Source organism: Mustela erminea, chromosome 6 (assembly GCF_009829155.1).
Source record: "Mustela erminea isolate mMusErm1 chromosome 6, mMusErm1.Pri, whole genome shotgun sequence".
Taxonomy (NCBI): Eukaryota; Metazoa; Chordata; class Mammalia; order Carnivora; family Mustelidae; genus Mustela; species Mustela erminea.
In genome coordinates, this window is record NC_045619.1 from 18,014,699 (window position 1) to 18,038,616 (window position 23,918).

General features: G+C 40.0%; 1 protein-coding gene across 1 annotated transcript in view; it reads left to right on the top strand.

Annotated features, from left to right (window-relative positions):
• The window catches only part of C6H12orf42 (chromosome 6 C12orf42 homolog), a 142,985-nt gene that overhangs the window by 40,478 nt on the left and 78,589 nt on the right, over positions 1–23,918 (top strand). Inside the window, 2 exon segments of the mRNA XM_032346575.1 lie at positions 17,146–17,293; positions 17,681–17,749. Coding sequence (XP_032202466.1) covers positions 17,243–17,293; positions 17,681–17,749 — 120 coding nt within the window. The 5' untranslated portion in view covers positions 17,146–17,242.

Below are 23,918 nucleotides of genomic sequence, written 5' to 3' on the forward strand. Positions count from 1 at the left end.
CCTCCCGCCTCCCTGGTTTCCCACTGCACTCTGAGCTCACCTGGCCTGTGACCGAGTGTTTCTATCTCTGGTGCATGGCTCTGTTTGGAGTCTCCAAACCCAGCTGATTCCTGCAATGTGCTCCTGCACTGCTCCTTCCAGAGGAGGAAGGTGAGTCTCCCCGGATCTGCCACGTGTAGGGTCCTTGCTCAAAGAGTAGTGGTCTGACTGTGTCTTGGATCATGGTTTAAGATAACTCTGAGCTGAGAGCTCACTCCTCACCTCCATTTCTATAGCTGGCTTCCCCAGGCTGACACCTGGCAGTTCTGTCACACCAGAGTCTTTCTGTGACCCTGCAGGTCCTGAGACCACACTGTCCCTCTGAGGGTTCCACCCCCTGCTTAGCCTCTGGAACCATGTCCCCCAGTGGAGCAGACTTCTGAAAGTTCTGACTTTGTGCTCCACTGCTCCACTGCTTGCTGGGAGCTGGCCTCTCCCACTGCTGTCTATCTTCCTTTCACTTCAGATTCACTTATCTGCATGCCCTGCCTTCTAGAAAGTGGTCAATTGTCTGATCCTAGAATTGCTGCTCTTCTTCTCTTCCAACTCCTGTTGAGTTTGTAGGTGTTAGGAATGGTTTGATAACTAGCTGAACTCCGGGGACCTGATGATATTCCAGTCTACTCCTCCTCCGTCTTGCTTCCTCTGGTCCAGCTATTGTTCCTTGAGCACTTATTATGGGTCACGTTATTACCTTATTTCAACTTCAAAATGACCCTCAACTTTGACTTTTATTATGGTCATTATCATTCCCATTTTTAAGGATGAGGAACTTGAGGGGGAAAAGAGGTTATTACACAAGAGCTAAGCGTAGGATGTAGAATTTGAATCCAGTGTTTATGGTTTTGCCCCAATATTTTGCTGCCTATGATATTTAGGTAAATGTTTTATAAATGGTAGACCTCCATAAAAGGTTAGATATTTGTTTGGTGGAAATAGCATGGACTCTAGAGTCAAAACAGCCTCTATTTACCTTTCGACTTCATCACCCCCAGCCCTGTGGCTTTGGGCTCCTAATTCCTATTAGCCACAGTTTTTCAATCAAGAAAAGAGAAATAATGATGTGTAACTTGATGAAATTTTGTGAGTATTTGAGAAAGCATTAGAGTCTATGGAGACTCTAGCACAATGTCTGAAAGCATAGATTCTAGATCAATGGTAACTATTATGCCGGACCCCTCACAGTCTCTTGCATATTTTCATACTCAGTGAGTTTTTTTCTAATTTGATGCTAGGTAGTTACCCTCAAGGAATGGAGACAAAGGGGTAGTAGTGGCAGGTTGCATTATTACAGCTAACCCCAGAGATATAGATCTAGTTTGTAAATTCATTTATCAGCTCATCCCCACACCATTTATTTCTTGCCCATGCTGTTTGAGAAACTGGGAGAGGCACTGTCTACAGGGCAAGCAGGATCACAGGTGGAGCGTGTCCTCGAAGGGCTTCACTTCTGCATGGTGACTGGTATCGATGTGTTTCTAACAAGTAGGTACCAATGCTTTCCATCCATCCATTTGCCAAAGTAGGCCAAATGTCACCCAATACATGCAATTATAACAAACGTATAAACTGCACAAACCACCAGTGTCCTGTACTTTAAAAAAAAAAATCCATCTTTGGTTGATAGAGCTGAGTGAATTTTTATATTAAGCAAATAAAAAGACATTTTGTATATATATTTCAATAGAATTACAAATTACTCAGAAATAATTTTCAACTTGTTATCTTAAAAGGGGATGCCAAGAGCTTTGACTTCCTTTGGAACGTTCATTTGCCATAATTCTTTTTTTGAAACTCATTAAATTTTAACTAGATGCACACACTTTCTGCTCAACTTGGGGGAAAACATATTTTAAATATCTGTCAAGTCTGTCATCATTGCTCATAGAAATGTACCTAATTGTAAGCCTCGAAATGCTCATCTGCTCAGAGGAATGCGAACATGTCAACCAGAGAACACGCAGGGGATGCACATGTACAAATAGAGGGACACAAAATCTTCCCAGAAGTTTCCCGGTGCCTTAAAACTGGAAGGCTCAGTTTGGAAATTTTTCACTCAACCTTACTAAGGACTTGGGGGGTGGGGTGGGGAGAGAAAACCCACTTATCTTAAAGATTCATGATTCAAACGCCTGATAGAATCTGCAGTTTCCATAGTGCTGGGCTCTAGATTTCCCTTTAATGTAATTAAGCCTCAAGATTTATGAATACAACAGGCCAGAACTTGATCCGTGTTCATTTTCAATTACTGCAGTGAAAGGGCCCTATCCAGATGTCTCTATTTACAGCATTCAGGCAGGCCGGACCAGAGGCCGAGGGGGGAGGGCCCACAAATTGTCACACTTGTTAATTCTTCACAGAGGATACTCAGCCGAGGTCCTGGCTTTGACCCTGTGACAAAAGGCTGGGGGCCCCCGGGGCAAGGGCATCAATGCTTCCAGGGACAACACGGTGACCCACGGGGGTCACTCCCTCTGCTTTGTAGGTATTTGTGTAATAATGGGGTCCATTCCTTATTTTTATTTCTGTTACAGTTCTGGGAGCATCCAAGGGAAAAGACTGGCTCTGATGTGAAAGACAAACATATATAATGAGAGCATCAAGTGTCCCCTGGCAACAGTAACCACGATAAAATGCTACAGGGGAAATACACAGTATGCAGTGACCCACATAATCGGGCCTATTTTGGGAGCATTGTTTTATTTTTCTTTTGAAGCGTGTTGTGTTTTTTTTTTCTTCCTTTTTTCTTTTCTTCTTTCTTTCTTTCTTTAAATATTCCCAGGTCTGCAATTTAGTTTTGCTGGGATGATTGGAACACAAGTGTCTTATGTACTTGTTACAGTTATAGTCCTGCTCATGTGCATGTGGATTTTCAACCACCAAATACCCACCTGCTAGGGCGGCCTAAAATATTCCATTTTATTCCCTTTATTTTTGCTTTAAAATATTTCTGTGCTTTCTATGACCATTCTACAGGTTTCTTAGACGTGTGCTAAGTGTTTTCTTACACTGATGTGGGCGCTGGCATTGAGGTATCATTTTAAAAGGAAAATCCCACACAAAAGGCTTAGAAATAAGAGCCCAGCGGGAGACTCAGAACCTCTAATGAAATGAACTGCAGCCAGTAAAAAGCCCCAAATCCTACCCCACGCTTTTCCTCTGTGGCGTGTGTCCGGTCCACCATTTCATAGTCTCAACTCACAGACCAGAGTCGTTACCTTGTGAAAAAGAATGAATTGGGATATTGCTTCTGCTGAACAATAATTGGCTGTTCTATTAACGGGATACTCAGGAAAATGGAATTGTTGGCCAATTCTCTTCCATTTCAGGAGGCTGTTTCGTGAAAGTATTGCAAATCTCTCCTTGATGAGCCTCTTTAAATCAATTTTGGGTTTCTTTTTTCAGTCATGACCTTCACAGGACTCAAATTCATTTCTGTCAATTTAAAGAGATTTGAATGGAACAAGGGATCATTCAAAAATAGAGGTTTTTTTTACCCCCAGATTTATTTCATTCTTGCCCCTCAGACCGACATCTCCTTTTTTCTTTAAAAATTTGATTTAATTATTTAATAATTTTCTTTAAAAATTGATTTAATAATTCAATACTTTTAGTCCAGTCAGATTCAGTAACATTTCTCCTGCTGGCTCCAGTGAATATATTTCAGATACAAATGGCATCATTTCTGACCATCTAGTATTTCCTTTTTTGGAAGGTGCGTCGTACGAGGTATATAGGGCTCGAGAAAAAGGACTCTGAAGCTTTTTGTGACTAGTCATTCCTTCTGGAAAGCTGTTATCTTGACAATTCCAGCAATTGATCTGTACATTTTATAGAGGCACTTGTGATCACTCCGACTGTACTGCGAGGGAATCCCAGTCCTGTGGTATATACTGGAGCAGTTTTCCTCAGAACAGCACTGAGACCATTCAAATGGACAGGGATATTTCTTTCATTAAGTTGTATTTACTTAGTTCTTTTGCTATTTCTGATTGCTCTATTGATTATCAGTACATTTTGTTTTCTAAAGTATCTTCAAGTTTACATGGATTTGGTCTTCCTCTTCTTGTGGCCTCTTTCCTTCTCTCTACAGTCTTTTCCTCCTTCTCTCTTGTTCTCATATTTTATTAATCTCTGGATTTCTATGTTTTTGGTTATGACGATAACGACCATGTAAAATGGTTGTATAGGAAGGGCCGTGCACCTTTTTCCCTTCCTCACATACCCTTTGGTTTTTAAAAAAATGCTATTTTGAATGAAGTATATACCTTTGCATAATTTTGTACAGCTAATAATAATTATGGAAATTTCTGTTGCAAAAAAGTCCCCACAGCTTCAGTTTTGTGCCAGAAAACCTTTTGTGTAAAATCCCTTGCGTTAAAATCCCTGCTCAGGCAAGATCCCTGCTCTCTGGAGGGATGTGATACCAGGTTTGGGCTCTAGGAGGCAGAGCTATGGCAATGTATCCCCAGAGGACACCAGGAATGCGAACCACTCTCATGTAAGGTTCTCTGAAAACGCAAAGGTCAGGCTGGAGAAGCCCAGTTCAGTTAAAAGAGTGGACACAAACACGTCTGGAGGGCTGGCATGGGCACAGAGCCAACTTGGAGAACTTGGGAGCCCCGCCTGCAGAACTCTGGGCTGGGGCCATTCTGAGAGCTGGGGGTCACTGAGATCCTTATAATCATCAATGGTGTAGTCTCCTGGGTCTTATTCTGCCTCTTGTCTATTGCATCCCATAACCCCTCCACATTTGGGGCCTAGGTGGTCTTTCTAAAATGTATCTTTGCTTTAAAAGTCGCACCTTGGCTTCAGACTTCTACTGCCCTCCCACTGGCTCCAGGATAAATTCCAAACTTCTTTACAAATTTGTAAGGTCCTTTGCCATGGTAAACCCTGCTTCCTCTCCAGGTTTTTTCTGCCACTAAACTCACTTTCTTCTCACTTCTGCCATTTCTCTGAACTATTTTTTTTTTCTCTGCACATGCCATCATCTTTCTGTCATTGTATATGCTGCCTTCCTGCTCCCCCCAGTCTGAGCTTCGTTTGGACGGAGCTTCCTTTAGGAAGACTTCCTGCACTTTCTGGTTTCCCTGGACCAAGTAAACAACTCTCCTCTAGTATAGCAGCTGTGTGGGACACGTCTATTGGATTTTCTCTTTCACTGGTGGGTTCAGAAAACCAGAAGCACATGGGTAGAGAATGCTGGGTGTTTGTCAACAGCAGAGACAATATAAATAAGCCATTTATGCCTTATAAACATGGCTACCAGAAAACCCCCAAAACCCAAAACTAAAAATCCAACAAAAAACGTAATGGAATGTGGCATACAGAAAACGAGCTTCTTGGGGCTCCTGGGTGGCTCAGTCTGTTAAAATGTCTACTTTCAGCTCGGGTCATGATCCCAGGGTCCTGGGATCGAGCCCCACATCAGGCTCTCTGCTCAGTGGGGAGTCTGCTTCTCCCTCTCCCTCTGCCTGCTGTGCTCCCCGCAGCCCCCACCCTGGCTCTCTGTCAAATAAATAAAGAAAAGAAAAGAAAAAAACCAAGCTTCTTAAAAGTTCTTAAAACTTAAAACTTCTTAAAAGTTTTAAAAAGTGTTCCTGCATCCCGCTTGGCAGTTGGCTATAAATCATGAGTTTTGTCTGCAGTAAATAACTGGTTTATGCCAGATCCTCCTGCTGTATCCAAGTAGCTGCTTGTCATCTGCTGCTTGATGGAGATCAAATGATCCTGGTAGCACTGTGTGTTGTCTAAGAGTCTCCAGGTTTAAATGAAGGCTGCAAACCCTTATCTAAGAAAAGTACATGCCTGCTGATATCAGGCTTTTACCATCGTTATTTTGGAAACTCAGAGACCCATGTTGATTATTATAGAAATTTTCAGATGGAAGATTGTTGTATTGAGAAAACAAAATATTTTCCCAGTCAGTGAAAGGAGGATTTGGCTAGGTAGTACTTTAGAAATAGATCTGGGCTGAGATTAATTTAAATGCCACTCCCATGCTAAGTATAGAAATTAATGATGATTCCAAACAGCTCTAGGCTGTAAGACAGGGAAGCAAAGTTATCTTTTAGAAATGTCATTGACAACAAAGTTGTACTAGACTAGAATCAGGGTTCAGTTGATGTTCTTTTCCAGAAAATTAATGTCTAGTGACTTTATTAGATGTTGTTTCTCTTACTTTGATCTCCTGTATTAGATACACTTTCATCAGCTCATTCATCTAACCACTGATTCATCCATCCATCCATTTACCTATTCATTCCTTACCCTCCCACCCACCCATCAGTCCGCCATGTTTCCTTCTATCCATCTCTGCATCAGTCCATTTATCACACAGTAAATCTTTTGTAAGCATCTACCCAAAATGAGACATTCTTAGTTACAGAGGAGATTAAAGAACAAGCAAAACAGTCTCTCTTCTCAAAACGCTAAAGGTCACTAGTGGACTCTTAGATCACCACAGCGGGGTCCTAGATAGACTAAGGGTAGACTATGAATGTTGCTGTGCACTGGAAAGTGTGAAGCATGGTGCGAACAGTGAGGTGGGTGGAAGGGGGATCTGGGGTTGTGTGCAGGGGAAAATGGTGGCTCTGGCTGGAACCATAGCTTGGATAAAGGGACAGAGGTTCTTCAGTGCCAAACAAAAGAGTGTGGAGAAACTTTGGTGATTTCTTACAGGGGAAAATAATGTGAAGGCTAACTAGTCTTTAGGAAGATCAATCCAGTCGACTGGGGAGATGGATTGGAGGAGGGGATAAGAGAGAGATAAGAGGCAGAGAGACCTGTTAGTGCTTCAAGATAATTAGGTTGGCTCTGATCTGGGTCACTTACAACACATGGACTGGGCCACAGTTAAGTTAGGGGACTTTCCCATTCAACCTCCTCAGGTATGGTCACATGTCAGGATAGAAGAGAGAAGTTATGGTTATGTTATTCTTTTTGGCTTATGTTTAAGGTTGACTTTCTCCTAGATATTTAGGAGGGTGATTTGTTTATTCAAAAGAACTGTTCTTGAGCTAAGCATTCAGGTGGCTTTTGCTTAGAAGGAAGATAGAGTTACCAAGCATGAGTTGGAGAGTGGGGGAAGGAGAGGCCCTTTCTCAGAAACCAACCTTTTGTCCTTGCACATACTAGTTGTAATATCTTTTGTGTAAGTACTGTGAAAACAAATATTTGACTCATTAGTGATGTAGCTTTGAAATACAGCACACTGGGTATGGAAGGCTAAAACAGAGGTGAAGAATTTTGGATCAATTCTCAAGGTCACTAATATGAAAGAAAACAAAATTGGAATCATGCAAAGTATGGAACAGTAGATTCTTTTTATAGAGTGATAGAATATTTGTAAAGTTACTTCAGAGAAAAAATGTCTTCACTGTCTTGGAAGACAAATTGTTTCAACTCCCTGCATACATCAGTAAACACAGCACATATATGAATAAACTTGCCCCTTTTTGGTAGTGGGCCACTGCAATGCTTTCTTCAATGTTAAGAAAATGTCTTGTCCCCATGAATTTATTATCCTTGCATAGCCCCGTTGAAGATAACCAACCTTAAACCTCATTGCAGAAATGTTTTCTGGCTACCACTGAATTTTCAGTCTCTCAAGAAAATTGTCCTAATATGTTGAGCTCAACCCAGGGTTGGCTGCTTGTTGTCCCCTGAAATGCACTAAGCCTTCAGTTCATAGAATGATCTCTCAGATCTTGAGGGCTTGCCCAGCATTTCAGATCAACTGAAAAATTCTGGGAGTTAAACTCTTTTTCTACACTGTTTTTATGTCAACTTCTGTATTATCTATAAAATGCACATATCTTCGTGGAATAACACACATTTTTATTATTAAAAAAAAACAGCAGCCAAAATGATACCCAACCACACACATGCATATGCACTCAGTTGCAAAAAGGCCAGGAACAAACATTTTCAAATGAAGACAAAGGTGCCTTAGGAATCACTGCTAAATCACTGGGACCCATCGGAGAATGAGGACACTTGCAAGAGAAGGCAGAGGGGTTTTCTCTTCCTGGAAACGGGGGCGGTGGGGGAGATTGAATAAAATTTGGCACTTTCTCAGTGTAACAGCTGTGCCTGTCTCCACAAGAAAACACCATCAAGCAATTCGTGAATTCATGTTAAATAATTGCTCTTCACGTAAGGTGACTATTGTGTTCTGTCCCTCATTATGAAAATCTTGTGGTCTGATTTTCAGCACATTTAATCCTGTTCAAAACCAAATTAAACTCTGAAAGCATATGTTACTGTAAAGTATGAGTCACAGACTGTCATGATATTTTGCAGAAGATTATTCAGCAGCTGTCTTAAAAATAAAAAAGCAAAGAGCTACATCTACTCTCTGCTTGTTATGTGCCAGAGCCTATATTAACTGATTCATGGGCCAGCATTAGGGGAGTGTGGCGGGAGAGGCAAAGCTTTGCATTCAGAGGGTCTGGGATTAGAACCCACAACATCACCTTTTACCAGAGAGGAGAGTTTTCCTGATGGGAGGCCTGCTTCACTGTCTAGAAAATGCTGGCAAGAGATAGTTTGGCTGAGCCTCCCCTGGGCTGACCCTACATTCCCCAGACAGTGCTGGGAGAAAGGGAGGCTGTTGAGAAGAAGTCACCTAATGGCTCTGGTGTCTCAGACTGTGGCTTCCTCCCAGTAGCAGGGTTGAGTGGTTTAAAGGACACATGAGACAACGTGAATATGTTGTTACAAAATGATTAATTTCATTGACTTGACCAGAATCCACAAGAAAAGAAAGGGGTCTCTGATGCCAAGAAGTTTTCGACAGGCATGCTTGGATTTATAATATAAACAATTACACCCTTCTAAATATATATTTTTTTATTGTTTCTTTTGGTTTCCATAAAATATCCCGCCCCCCCCGCCAGAGAAAGCCTGTACCACATTCAGGGTACAGGGCTGCCTACCTCGCCAGAGTAGGCTTGTTCGTGGCCATCTTTATCACCATGAACATCGTGGTACCCTAGGCTACTCTCATTGCTGGCCGTGCAGCTCTTCTTCAGCTGAAACCAAGTATATACAGGTCTGCTGGGCTGCTGGGGTTGAAATCATGAAGTGATCCTTTACTCAAATCCGTTACCTCTTACAGACCCATGTGGTCTGACATTCAGAGGTCTCCACTGTCCTTGTATATTTGGCGCTCCTATTTGGTGAAGACTGGCATTCTCTCAGATTGTTAAAAAAAGTTTCTTTCTCAAATACAACTTTAACTTGTGAGTCAAAGAGCTAATGCATGTGGATGCCTGGCACATGTAGGTGTAGGTGGTTGATAAATGGTTGCTTTGCTTTTGCTATTAGTCATTGGAGGTCACAGAGCTAGAAAGGAAGGAAGAGACAAATGAAACATGTCAGGCTCCAGAGCCCATGTTTAACCCTCCTCACATACGACTCAGCCTCTCCTGTGAAAAGAAAAGCCAAGTTCACTCTTTTGATATGAGAGATTGGTATCTCTCAAATTTTGTTCCAGTTTATCTGATAAACACCACAGAGTGTGTTTGTATCACAATGATATTTATTTGGTTATTACTGTATAGTTGAGGTAAAATAATCTTAGTGTTTAATTGAAAGGCTTTTAATAAAACAGGGCTTGGTGTTCAATGCATTTCTCAATTTGATTTTGAAATATGACATTTTGCTTGTGCTCATTCAAAGGTTAAAAATTTGGACCTAGTTAAAATGTTAGTGAACAGAAAGAGTTCCAGAACATGTGATTTATAAGGCTGGGGTATCAGATGGTGTTTGCTGCCTTGGTAACAAGTCCAGTTGTGGCACCTGTGTTTATGTGTCATCTTACTTAATTATGCTCTACAAACTCAGAGCACCCTAGTTAGTTGTGAGGGCTCATTGCCCTGATCACTCAACCCATTATCAGGAGAAATAATACTGGGCTCCGTTATGACCTATATTTATACGAGTAAGAGTAGTGGATGGAATTCAAATGATCAGGGTTTTTTTTATGATTTTATTTATTCATTTATTTGAGGGGAGGGGAAGAAGGGGGAGGAAGCGAAACAAGCAGACTCCCCACTGAGCATGGAGCCTGACTTGGGGCTTGACCCCATGACCCATGAGTTCATGACCAAGATCCGATGCTTAACTAACTGAGCCACCCAGGTGCCCCTCAAACGATCAGTTTTATGTCCTTTTTCTCTCTCTCCCCTTATCTTTATCACTTTCTAATTGTCCATATCGTAAATTTACTTTCTGTAATTTTATTTTTGGAATTTCTGTATTTTATAATACCTGATGATACTATCAAATGGGAGAAAAGAATAGAGGGTTCTCTAAAGAATATATTGCTATAGTTTTGTGTAATCAAATTGACAGTAAGTCCTCCTTGATCATTCCTTCTTTTAAAATGTTTGCTTATTGAGAAAGATTAATAGGGTTAAACATATATCCCTCTTAGAAGAGTGTTATTGCTATAAAAGAGTGATGATTTTTTAGGTACACAGAGAGTTGATTAGTTGCATACGAGCTTGTATCATGGATAAGACTGGTAAATGAATCTGCCAGTGTTCAATCGAATGTTCAATAGAACGGATGAGAGAGGTTGGGAACCACAGCATGGTCTTCTGTTGTTCTTCCATCTTGAAAGGAATTAAGATATTAGTGAAAGCTCCTGGGGGTATATTTAGAGGGATTTTGAGGAGAGATTTTAGTGCAAATCCCTTATTTAGTAGCTGAGTATCCTTGGGACAGTCAGCCATTCTCTCATCTGAAGAGAGAGCATAATACCTACTCTGCAGGGTTGTTGAGATGTACTCAGTAAGTGCTGATCCCTCTTTTTCCTTAACCTAGTGCTTAACTTCTAAGACAGTGAATGGATGTGAGTTTAGAGAGTCATCTACTTTTAACCAGATTTGCCAGACAAAGGTTGCTCTGATCCCTATGGTGAGATCTCTCTGGAAGTAATTGTCAGTGGTGCCAGTCTCCCAGCTGTACTTGCTGGACAATGTTACAGCCCCAAATGTTCTTCTTGCAGCTCTTCTCTAGGCATTACCTAGAACGAAGATGGTAAATAGAGGCATACATTCCTCATCCACATGGGACTTGGCTGTGCTGTTGAGAATCATGCAGTCAGTCATGGTGCTCTTTCTCTAGAAACCTGGAAAAACTCAATGTCCTGATAACATTCCAGGCAGCCAATACCAATTGATCTGAGTTGATGTTCAGGTTGGAGGGGATTCACTCTTCTGACCAAACAGCTCTACAGGAAAAAATTTATAGCACACACATTTGAACACAATGATGGACACTCAGCGATAGGCACAAAAATATTTCTACCTTTTATTTACACAAGTACAGAGAAATTAAATGAGTTACTTGAAATCCCAAGTTGGCTACAGAACCAGGATTAAAACTGGGGGCTCTTGATCTCAAAATTAAGGCTCCTTTTGTCTAAGTTTTCACTCTGTGCTTATGAAAGGGTTGCCTCCCTGCAAATACTACATGCTGGATGACAAGATGGCAGTAGTCCTGGGGGATTCAGATGTCAGCGAGGATGTTGGATTAAATGGTTTTGAGGATGTCTTCTGGGCTCCAGATTCTAATATTCTCCCAACGCTGTCACTGAGGAATGCAATTTCCTAAACAGGAAAAGTCTCAGGAAGTAAGTTCCATGTCCGGAGCTCATTTATAATTACATATGCAAGACGCTAAATAAAATTTTGGTTAATTAGCTTTTCTCTGGTTTCATGAAGCGCAGCTAGTACTTCTGACCATGTCAGTGTGTTTGCTCATTGAAAGGTTGTGAAAATGGTGAAATTTGGAAAGTAAGGATGGCTATATAAATACTTTTACTCTTTTAAAATCAAGGAGCTTCTAAATGCATGAGAGAGATCATTTTCTTCTTGGTAGTGGAGAAATCTTATTCCTCTAAATATCATTTTTAGATAGGCTCTGTAAGAAAGTTGGCAATTGAAGATAATTCATGGCATATCAGAAGTGCACATCTGTCTGTTTCTGACCACGATGAATATTAAGTAGATTTTCAAGTTTTTTATTATGGGTAACACAGTGATGTTCTTATTGAACCCTAAAAGCCATAGTGAGCCTCTCTTGTCTCCCATCTTCCCCTTGCAGCGCTGTAAATCCAACTTCTGCCTGTCCTATTGTTCAGAAAAAAGCAGCCATATTGTGCTGATTGGTATTAAATTAAAGCAGAAAGAGAGAGGCACAAATGTGGAAGCCCATCTTACCAGCAGGGATACCGCTATCTTTTATTTTGCATTTTGGGAGGGTCAGAAAGTCATGACAGGCATCTGACCTCTGATAACCTCTTTGGTGCTTCTGTGCGCAGTTTTTGGGGGAAGAACTTAATTAAATACAATTGAATTTCCCTGCTAACATTGCCACTGAAAAGACTCCTTTTAAATGGCTTGGTGTTTGCTGGTGAGGAACAAACAAAGATGCTTCTTTTGTTCCTCAAAGAAAAGTTAGCATATGTTAGTTAAGGATTTGTGATTTCTTTGACTAGACTGGCGGGTTCCTAAAAATTCAATGAGTCTTCTGAAATGAGACCCACAATAAAAGATAAAGCATACAACTAGCTAAAACTCTAACTCTTCTTATGCATGATAATTATGGTGGAGGTTAGTGTTTTTAAGACTTCACTATGTTTTTTTGTACTCAAATAAAAATGAGGACCTTAGATTTATGATGAAGTTGCTAATATTTGGCCACAAAAAATATAACTGGTCTGTCTCTTGGATTCTCCAGCTACCAGAAGAAGAGAAGAACTGCCGGCAGTTGTATATCTAGTACTTTCTGTTAGGAAACCATTAACAAGAGGTGTTGACAGAATATGCAGTTTTGGTTATGAACAATTTATCATGCATATTAATGCTGATAGGAAGCTCATCTACAAGCTACACTTTAATAAAAAGCAATAACCATATAAATATGTGGGTTAAAAATCCATTTTCCCATTTTGATAATGGGAAAGTCCATTTTGATAATTACTAGGTAGTTATTTGTTATTCTTAGGGTTCTGAAATCAGAGGAACTGAAGAATCAATTTTATAATCAAGACCTAGAGAAAGAGTGGGTTATTTTGTTCAAGTTTGAGTCTTAGTGCTCATTTTGAGAGGAATCAGGTTTGTGTCTTAGATGCAAAGAATCTTTTAATCCCACATGATTTTGTTTTCCTTGAAGAGAGGATTAGAATGAGAAACTGATGCTTTTGAATTTAAAGTTGACTATTGTGTGCCCTAAGCCTACTTCCTTGACTCACACCCTCTTCCACTATTTGAGCTTTCTCAGGTCTCTCTAATTATTTAGAGGGTGAGGGGAAGTCAACACTTGACCCTGCTGACCTGTCTGGCTTCTGTCTCATCTCTTGTTTAATACTCAAGGTTGAACTGCTAAAAGTAGTGTGTGCTACACCCACAGCTTTTCTTTCCATGTCACTATCTCTCTGGAGTCTAGTCTCTAGGTTCACCCATGTGGGGTACTATGTACCCCAGCTGAAGCCTCCAGCTTTGGGGCCACCGTGTTAGGTTGAAAGCATGTACCCTTAGCAAGGGTTCTAAGCCAAGAGGATAAATGGAGGCTGAAATCCAGGTGCATTTGCAGCTCCATCAAACCCTGTCATGGGGATGTATTGGTGAAGAGAGGGCAACATTTTGTGTTTTGTAAATTGCCTGAAAGCTCCACATTTCTATTTCCCTATTTCTATAAAGAAATGCTCACACCCCATCATGGCAAATGTAATTTTTTTTTTTTTTTTTTTTAGTAGCAGTTAAATGACCTAAGTGAGGATTTCAGAGTTCTCTCTTGGTTTCCATTTTCTCTTCCAATCTCAAGGAAAAGCAAGTATTTGCTTTTAGCATAGTTGATCCCCGAGCACTTTGCAAATGTTTCCACAAAGCCAGCTGCCCTTTATAGATCCCCCTGGGAACCTTTCTTTTGGTTACTAACCCTTAAGCACCCACAAACCCTATTTGCGAAGATATTTGTCATACGGGAAGGGTCCATGAATCTTCAGATTTTCAGAGGAAAATGCTTAACTTCCAGTTTGGAAAGCTCTGTCCTTTGGCCAGGACCTTTGGGCTTGTCTGAAGACTAGCTTCTCCAGCCAAGGGAAGACAAAAATATGCAAAAAAACCAAACAATACCTCTGTAGTGTATCTTGGCTCACTCTGGTAGGCTGGAAAACTCTTGAGAAAATTCATCTTGAAAGGTTTCTTGGATTTTTTAATAATTTTGGAGCTAAGTTTCTGGTTATGAGTATTGTAGCCACATGGAATCTCAAGTTCACTTCATTTGCTTCCTCATAGTTCAGTACTGATTCTTCCCTGGGACTTTCTTTCATCACACCTCATTCTGCTCTTTCCCCTGGATGCGTTTAATGACTGACCTTTAATGCCAAGTGTTAAATTGAATAAAGGACTATAGTCAAATACTAGGAGGAATCAAATTGCAAAAATTGTCAGTGGCAGAGCCTCCGTAACTCCTGAGATGCAGTGCTGTCCAAAAACCTGATTGCGGATTCACACATCTAAGAGGTAGTTCAAATATGTCGACTCTGTGTGTGTGTGTGTGTGTGTGTGCGCACGCGCACACGCATGTATGTTCATGCCTGTGTGCACAAACAGAAAACTTGAACTCTCCAGCCCATACCACCTGTTTTCACATCATTGTTGTCACAAAAAGGTTTTCTTTCTTTCCTTCTTTTAATTAGCTGAGCTGTCCTATTTTTCAGTAACTTGCCTCTTCCCTAACATACAGGCTGTAAGCGTATTTCTTTTCATTAGACCTGGGCCTCGTTTGTCATTTATACCATACTTTTGCCTTTCTCTTTCATTTTGAAAGAAAGAGAGGTTTTCCTATTATTTTAGAGCAAAGCACCTCTGGTTTATGTGGCGACTCTTGTGGCTTTCTAAATGCACTTGATTTAGCTTTCAATGTGTAATTACTGCCAAACAAGTTAATTGCTTTATAAGTGTCCAAAATTCCCTGGTTTAATTTTGCTTTCATTTACCAACCTTCATTATACATCCACTGTTCAACATAAACACAAATGATTGTTAATGAATGCCTAATGCCATATTCATTAGAAAATCAGGTTAATGACTGGCAATGAATATCCCAGCTCCTTTATTCTTCCAAGACATTTTTTTTTTGCTTGTTGATTACAATAGTTTTTTGTTTTTGTTTTTGTTTTTGTTTACAAAGAAATTCTACCTGCAGTATAGGCTTGCTTTAAAGTTCAAGATAAAGCTTCTCTAAGAAATCAGAAAACCCCAACCCCTGATTCTTTCTGCTTACCTATGTCTTTATCCTTCAGAAAGAATCTCCTATAAAATGGAATAGTCAGAATAAACATGATTCCCTTGGACTATTGGCTATCATAAAGCCTTATTGTTTGGACAGCAAAAGTCTCAGGATTTTTGTATACAGGTGTTCAGGTGGTGCACTGAACAACTTGAGGAGGTATTGTTTGCTTTGCACTCTGAATGATGTGGAATGTGTTATCCACAATCTGAATAACTCAGGCAGTAGCACTGAGAAATCTGCGTTGAAATATGTCACAGCAGTGTCACTTGGGAAAGCATTCAGTGCATGCTGCTAATTGCCCTAGACAAGAATTACTTTCCAGAAGACAATCAGATATGTGAAGATACATGGTTGGAGTGCATGGCAGAAGGTCCATTGAGGAAGAGAACTGAGGTCCACATCATGGAGACAGGCCGATTCTTGTTTTGTAAGTGAGACCCCTTCCCTTTCTCACAGATGTGGAGTTGCTTTCCAAATCAAACTTGACAGCTGGGTTTTGAGGGCCATTTGTGTGCTGACAACAGAACAGAGGATTATGTATGGGTTTGAGCACAGAACCCAGGTGCTAAAATTTGGTCACTGGCTGGTTGCTACATGCTGGTGTGGACTGAGCAGTATCTAATAGGAATGTTGGTGATGTAGCATTCCTTCCAGTTCTTATGCTCTGTGACTCTTTTTTGGTATCATGAGTCAGTCCACCTGCATTCTTTAAAACTATTGATTGGATGCTTACTATGTGCTTGGCATGGATTTGATGTCAGGGATATTGTATTGAACACACATTTCCTGGTGCTGTGGGAAGAAAACAAGGGTGACTCAATGCCCCAATGCACTTGTCAGGTAGCACCAGGGTGGTATACTTACAGTCGCTCAGTGTCAGCACTCTGAAATCTTGTTATGCTCCCCACTCTTCTTTGGATCTTTTTTCTTTATTCTTCCATCTGGAAACTTCTACTTCTCTTGCCACAGTCCTTTTGTTTTCGTATTTTGATCTCAGAGACACCCCTGTCTTTCCCAGTTTTGTCTCTTTTTGGGGTTCTGTTTCCATCAGCTGAGTCTGCATCATCTATAGTCCTTGGCTGCACCTATGTCTGTACTCCATGTGTCTGTCCCTCATAACATTTAGGGTCACTGAACTTTCGCCTTAATTTGTGTGGTTCTCTGAGTACTAATTCTACCTTAGACTCTTTAACTTCCTCAGGGAAATCATGTAGTAGACTAATTGTTTTCCTGGTGTCTGGACATACGCTTGTAGCCTGGTCATAGATCTGTTAGGATATTGTCTTCATGACAACAGGCTTTGCAGGTCAATGAAAAGCTGAGGCATGATTTTAGCAATTATTAAACAATAAAAGTTCAAGGACCTGAAGGTTGTGACTAAATAAACAAATAGAATGTATCAAATTGAAAAGCAGAAGTATGAAAATAAATCCTGATATTATCTTACTGAGGTTTGATATTTTAGTATCAAAGTTCCAGGATTCTATACCATCAGCACATCCTCAGGGTGACCCCCAAATGGACCTATTGTAGGAATTGTATATTTGTATCAGTCAGGTTTCTGCTATGATAATTCTGCACAGCAAACAACTCCAAAATCAGTGGTTTTCAACAAGCAGCATTTGTTTCTTATTTATGTTCTCTGATCTGCTTGTTGGCCATGGCTCTGCTATGCTCAACAGGGACTGGCTTAAGGCCATGGCTCTAGTCTATTAGATTTGTCTCCTTGTTCTGGGACCAGTGACTACTTGGGGCATGTTTTTGTTTGTTTGTTTGTTTGTTTTCTCCTAGCTAAGATGGAAACATAAGAGACCAAGGCAAACCCTGTGTGTACATTTAAAGCTTCTGCTCCTGTTATGTGTGAACATGTCACTGGCTAAAGCAAGTCATGGGGCCTAGCTCAACATCAGTGGGACAAGGAAATACTTCATTTACTCAGGTGGGGAGGACTTCAAAGCCACATGGCAAAGGATATAAATGTTTAAATCTATTTCATCCTACTATATTACAAGGTTCTCAAAATACTTCATTTCTCTCATTCATAACATTTGTTCCAGTTGAGATTTTGCATTTTTTGATATGATACTTTAGCTACTGCCTGTGTTTTCTTCTGGACCTTGAAGGTAGGAATCGTGTCTGTCAGGATTCACTGTTGTTTCCCCAACACCTAGCACAGTGTTCTGGAAGATATCAGGTACACAACGAATGAAGAGCCATTGTTCAAGTGAATTAGCTTCTAGTCTCCCTAAAAATTATCACAGGAATGGAAATATATCTTTGTGAGAATTACTGGTGTGATACTAAGGGCTTGTTTCAAACCTTTCAGAAATCCTCTCGCTACATTTCCATTGTGAGACCTGCAACCCTATGGGAGAGGAACATATCCCATGCAAATGTGAGTAAGTAGAGTGGTGCTATGCAGAATGGTGTCCATAGTGGAATTTTTTGGTTTCAGTTGCTGGATGCATAAGAAAATTTGTATTTTGCTTTTACCTTATAACTGGGAAAGATTTTCTTTTAAATTTCAAAATAAGGAGAACATTAAAAGACATATCCTATGGAATTTTGTATCTCTGTCTGAGATTTATAGTACATTTTTATCTTTTCTACGCGGATTATGTAACTGAGAAAATAACTTATTCATTGGATAAGCAATAGTAGAAGTCACCGCACATTAGGTGTGTGTGCAGTGCTTGTGTGTGGCACAATGTACAGAAACTGGGACAATAATGCCATCTAATATAATCAATAACAATAAACGACTGAGTTCATCAAGTGAAAGACTGACATGTTTGTCATGTTCTCCCCCGTCCCATATTCTACCCACGGGTTGCTAATGATGTCCTGTTGGTGAGAGCCACAGTGTTTGTTGCTACAGCATGCAAATGCATGTCTATAAATGACTGCAATGTGCACATGGAGATGGTCGCCATGGCTGGCCTGTCCAGTTGTCATGGAGCTGTGGGAACTTCCCAGGTTCCTCCCACCAGAGCTCTGTGGACAAAAGTAGGATCTGGAAAGAAAAAAACCTTTCAACCAACACTTAAATTTACATCCAAAGGGCTCTAATTGCCTTCATTTCCTTACTATTTACCACACCAGAATGGCAAAGCCCTTTGGAGAGGACCACACAGCTCACTGACACTGAGGAAATCACAAAGTCCCAAGCATGTGTGGAGAGGGCCATGCTAATTATGTCTTCCAGAGTTTCTGCTTTCCAAAATTTGGGAATCAGGATTGCTCCAAATTACTACTTGTGGAGAAGTAGCATATGATAACTGCAAATATTCAAGAGAAGAAATCAAGAGACGTGAAAAATCATATTCTAAGAGTAAAGAAGAAGGCCAACTGTGGGAAGAGGAGAAACATGACCTAGTTGAAAAATGTGACCTGGTTTTCTAACTGTTCTTATATACCACTAAAGCACAGAATGTATCTATATAAGGTGTCTGAAATATGCTCTTCTACCAGTCATTTTTCCATTTGGGCTTCAAGAACCTCTTAAGAATTAACCAGAGGATTCCATGACTTTCCGCATGGACTGTGTTCAGGAGGAAACAGACCCCAGTGAAGTCCCTCTATTTCACCACTAGTATTTTAAGGCACTAAGAAGGCAAAGCTTTGTGGAAGGGGATCACAGGCCCATTTACTTGACAAGGAGTGACACACATCATAGGGAGGATTGGCGATTGCTAATTAGCTTATACTATAGAGATAGAGCGCTTCTCAAGCTTATAGACGGTGCCACCTGGGTGCCTAGCGCGCTCATCTTCCTACAGCTTAAGTGAGCACCAGGAAGCAAGTGCAGGCCTACATGAGATCAGGAGGTTGACATAGCTGGATCCTCTTTCAAATTATTTTGTTCCCTTTTTTTCTTTCTCTGTTTTCTTTTCCTTCCCCTTCTCTTTCTGCATTTGTGTGACTTTGGAAGAATTACAGAAGAGGACTAAGAGATTTTGAGATGTATATCTTCTAAAAACTTCTGTGTTATTTGTCATTGTTTTAGTATACTGACTTTATTGCATATTACAGAGTATAAGTTGTATATTATATCTTGTACATCATATACTACATATAACATATCTCATATAGCATTAGATATCATATCTAATATATTGCCATATATTACATATCGAATGATCTCTATTTGTATGTGTATATTTTCTAATTCCATACATTGTATATTAGATTTACTGACCACCTATGTTGGTCAGAAGGCTCTTCTGAAAGCAGCAGTAAAGAAAAACTCTTTGCCTTCCAGGAGCCTGTCATATAATGAGGAATGTAAATAATGGATAATTAAAAAACAAAACAGCAATTGCAGGTAGTGAAAACTGCAATGCTGTGAAGAAGATAAATAGGAGTAATCAGGTCAAAGATGATGTGGGTGGCAGGAGTATATGGCCTTAGTTAGGGTACAGTGGTCTGGGGAGTCCTCTGTAAAGAGGTGATATTTGAATCTAGTCCAGAGCTGTGAGAAAGAGACACCCAGGTAACATTCTGGTTCACAGAAAGTTCTTGGAGGCAAACTATTCCAAGCAGAAAGGACAGACTGAGACAGATTGGGTTTAGAACACTGAAGAGTGGACAGAATGTGACTGCACTGGAGTGGAGACTGGAGTGGATGGAGCAGTGGCAGGGGCCAGAGCACAGAGGGCCTCCTGGCCAGTGAAAGGACTTTGTCTTCTACATGCAAGGCACAACCTGTAATGAGAGTTTATTTTATAGCAGGAGATGAAATGATCTGATTTATTCTTGAATAGGTTCAGTAGGTACTGTATGCAGGATGAATTTTTGGGAAATAAGAGACCTTGAGTCCCATTAAGAAATTCTTGGATTGTATCAGAGAGGGGAGACAGTGGCTAGGACTAGGTTTGTAGCAGCTGAATGAGTTGGAGGAGGTAGTCAGACTTCAGAAATATTTTGGAGATGTAACTGAAAGGCTATCATAATGAATTGAATATGGGGTGTGAAGAAAAATCAAGGAAGAGTTTTGGACTTTTGGCCTAAAACCTGGGATGGATTGTGGTGGAGGTGGTGGGAATCTTGAGAATAGGTTTTTCAGGGAGACCATCAGTGGTTGCATTTGAAGAATGCTAAGCTTGAGATGCTTAGTACTTAGTATCTCGGTAGTTAGAACTTAGTCTCATGGTCAGACCTTGCTGCAAGAGGGACAAGGAAATGTCCGCTTACTGGGCACATCATAACCTCAAAATAGGGTTCCAACATAGAGGATGAGAGGATAATGGATGTGGGGGTAGGTGCCTAACAGTATCTGCCGTAGAAATAATAACAATGCGACCCAAAATATGGTTTCTAAAAATAATTACTCTGGAATGATTCATGAGCCAAAGAGGAAATAATGATGAAAAGTAGAATACTCAGAATGGAATGATAATAATTTTAAAAGTGAGAGATGCAGCTAAAGTGGTTCTTAGAGGTAGACTTATACTTTAAAAGTTATCATAGAGAAAAATGAAGGTTGAACAATAGAGAGTGAGGCATTCAATTTAAGGAGGAGTTACTCAAACAACAAAATGAATTCAAAGGAAGCAGGAAAAAGGAACTAATCAAAGTAAGAGGAAAAAGTCACCAAAATAGAAACCAAAAAATACAGTTAGAGATAATTAACAAAATCAAAAACTTGCTATTGGAAGGAGTGTATAAAATAGATAAACCAACCAAGATGGATCAAGGAAAAAAAAGGAGAAACAATATTATGGATGAAAAGAGAAACGTAAGTACTGATACAAGGGAAACTTATAAAACCTGGAGTCAATACTATAAATAACTTAAGTGAACAATTAAAAACACACTATTGAATCAATATCCAAAAATTTCCATTTTCTCAAAAATAGCAGGCCAAGAGTTTTGAGGCTGAGTTATTAAAATTTCAAATGTCAGGTAATCCTTATATAGAGGAAAAGGAGAGCCTCTTCTAAGTTATTTTTTTTTTGAAGTTGGTAAAACTTTAAAAATAAAATGGGATACTATGGATTAATCTCATTTATGAAGACTATTATATTAAATACTAGCAAAATCAAATTCAGTAATGTATACAATAAAATGTATCATAATCAATTAGAATTTATTCTAGGGATACTAGAAGAGTTTCTTATGAAAAAATCAATTCATGAGATATATAGCAAGAGACTTACAGAATAGAATCATATAACCATCCCAGTGGATATGTCAACATTAATTTATGGGAAAAAAAGCCTCTTTTACGAAAATGGGAATAGAAGGGAACTTCCTTAACTTGAAAAAAATCTATAAAAATCTACAGAAAAAATAATTAGACTTAATAGGGAGACTTCGGAAGCATTTCTATTAAAGTAAGGGAAAATAAGAATGTTTACTATTATTGCTTCTATTAAAAAATGTCCTGGGGACCAAAGCAATGAAATATAAGAAAAAAAAAGATATAAAAAATTTTTGGGGGGGAAAATAATATTGATTATATACCTTCAAAATCTAAAATTATTTCATAATATTAAAACTTATAAATTATTAAAACCAAAATTATAATTTACTTTGGAATAGGTATAACAAAATATTTGTAAAGCATATATGGATAAAAGTATAAAGCATTACTTAAGTGTGTGTAAAGGAGGGTCTGAATAAAGGAAGAGATGCTATGCTAATGAGTGAGAAGATTATCTTGGAATTTTCCTGAAGTTAGAGTGGGTCATACAAATTGCATGAAAGATAAAAGACTAAGAGTAAATGAGAGAGCTATGAAGAATAAAATGTGGAAACTTTCTGACCAGATATCGAAATTTTTGTAAAGCCATAAGACGACAGTGAGCTCAAGCAATGGCTGATGGGGGCACCTGGGTTGTTCAGTGGGTTAAGTAAGCATCCAGCTCTTGGTTTTGGCTGAGGTCATGATCTCGAGATCATGAGATTGAGCCCTGTGATGGGCTCTGCACTCAGTATGGAGTTTGCTTGACATTCTTTCTCCATTCCTCTCCTTCCTCCTGTGCTCCTTTGCCTGCTTGTGCTCTCTCTCTCTCTCAAATAAATAAAATCTTTAAGAAAAAAAAAAAGAAGAGGCTGATAGAACATAGTAGAATACATACTGCTTTCTGGAAAGGATGGCTTTAAGTGGTTCCCCATTTGAATCATGGAGCCATATCAATGATTGTACACTAAACACATATTTTAAAGTCATGAGCTATTCAAGGCTTGTATATAAGCTGTCGTGGATTTGAGTGGAGAAAGATGCAGTAGAGGTAGTCAAAAAACAAGTTAGTAACCTTGCAATGGATCATTTCCACAGCAAGTGGTAAAACAGTCATTTGAAGGAATGAACCAGGAGGTCGCTAGTCATGGGTGAGCTGAGGACTGTGGAAAGTAAGGTAAATGTAGGGCGGGTCATGAGAGTTATGACCTAGACAAGAGCATCAGTTCCTCAGCAGGTGTGTGTGAGTTAGATTTGCACAGGGAAGGCATTTTTAGATCTTCCATGAATGAGTTATTTGAGAAGTGGTGTGTCTTCATCTCAGCATGCCTCGGTAGCAAGCTGATTCTCCATCTCCTCTGTGATTTCAGCAGGAAATGAATCCAGCTGTGGCTCAGATGATCTGGGGACACATTTTATGTTCGACTAAAGTGCGTTGGCAAACTTTTAAGTGTGGCCTCTAAGTAATTTTAGAAATGTTTTCCTTTTCCAATATCCACTATGAATATCTGAGAGAAAAGAAGAGGAATGCCCATTCACTTTGACCCAAAACTGAAAAAAACTGGCCCAGAGGATAACTGGAGATTCAGTGTCCCACAGAAATGACACAAAGGTGGCATATCTGCATCCCTGGGGGAGGTCCTCTTAGAGACTCTGCTGGTGCCCAGGAATGTGCTCTGCCCAGAATCAGAGGGCACAGAGCTGGAAAGGGTTGCATTGCAGAGGTGGAACCATAGGCACAGAACTATGAATGAATACCTCATGCTTTGCCTTATAACAGACCTGGGTTGTTGTCAGTGTTAAATGAGTTAATTAGGGTTAGGTGTTTCATTCATTCAGAAAACTATATTAAGTGCAATTTATACCAGGCACAGTTTTAGGCTTTTAGCAGTGAACAAAATAAATGACCTTGACTTCATGGAGATTCCATTCTAGCGTGAGAGTCAGACAATACACTGAGAGGTCAGATAATGGTAAGTACTGTAGAGAAAAGGTAGGATCACAGAATGGGGGCATGTGCCATTGTTGAGTGTACCAAAAAGGATTGTTATTTGCACTCAACAGAAGCTGACTCTGGTTGATTTGTCAGAGAAAGGATTGAGCAAAATAAAATTGGTGGTTCACGGGATCTGTGGGAAGGCCACGGAACCAGATCTGGGGGTAGGCTTCCTGGAAGAGTGATTCAAAGAACATGGTACAGCTGATCGAATCGGTGGCCACCTCCATCACCTCCACCACTGAAAATGAGATGCCACAGTTTGCACTGCTGTCATTTCTGTAGGATGCTTGAACTTGCAACAGAAAGAGAAATAACTTCCTGCCATTACCTCCCATGTTACTAATTCATGAGTCTGGCTGCTGGTGTCAGTGCCTGGACCTT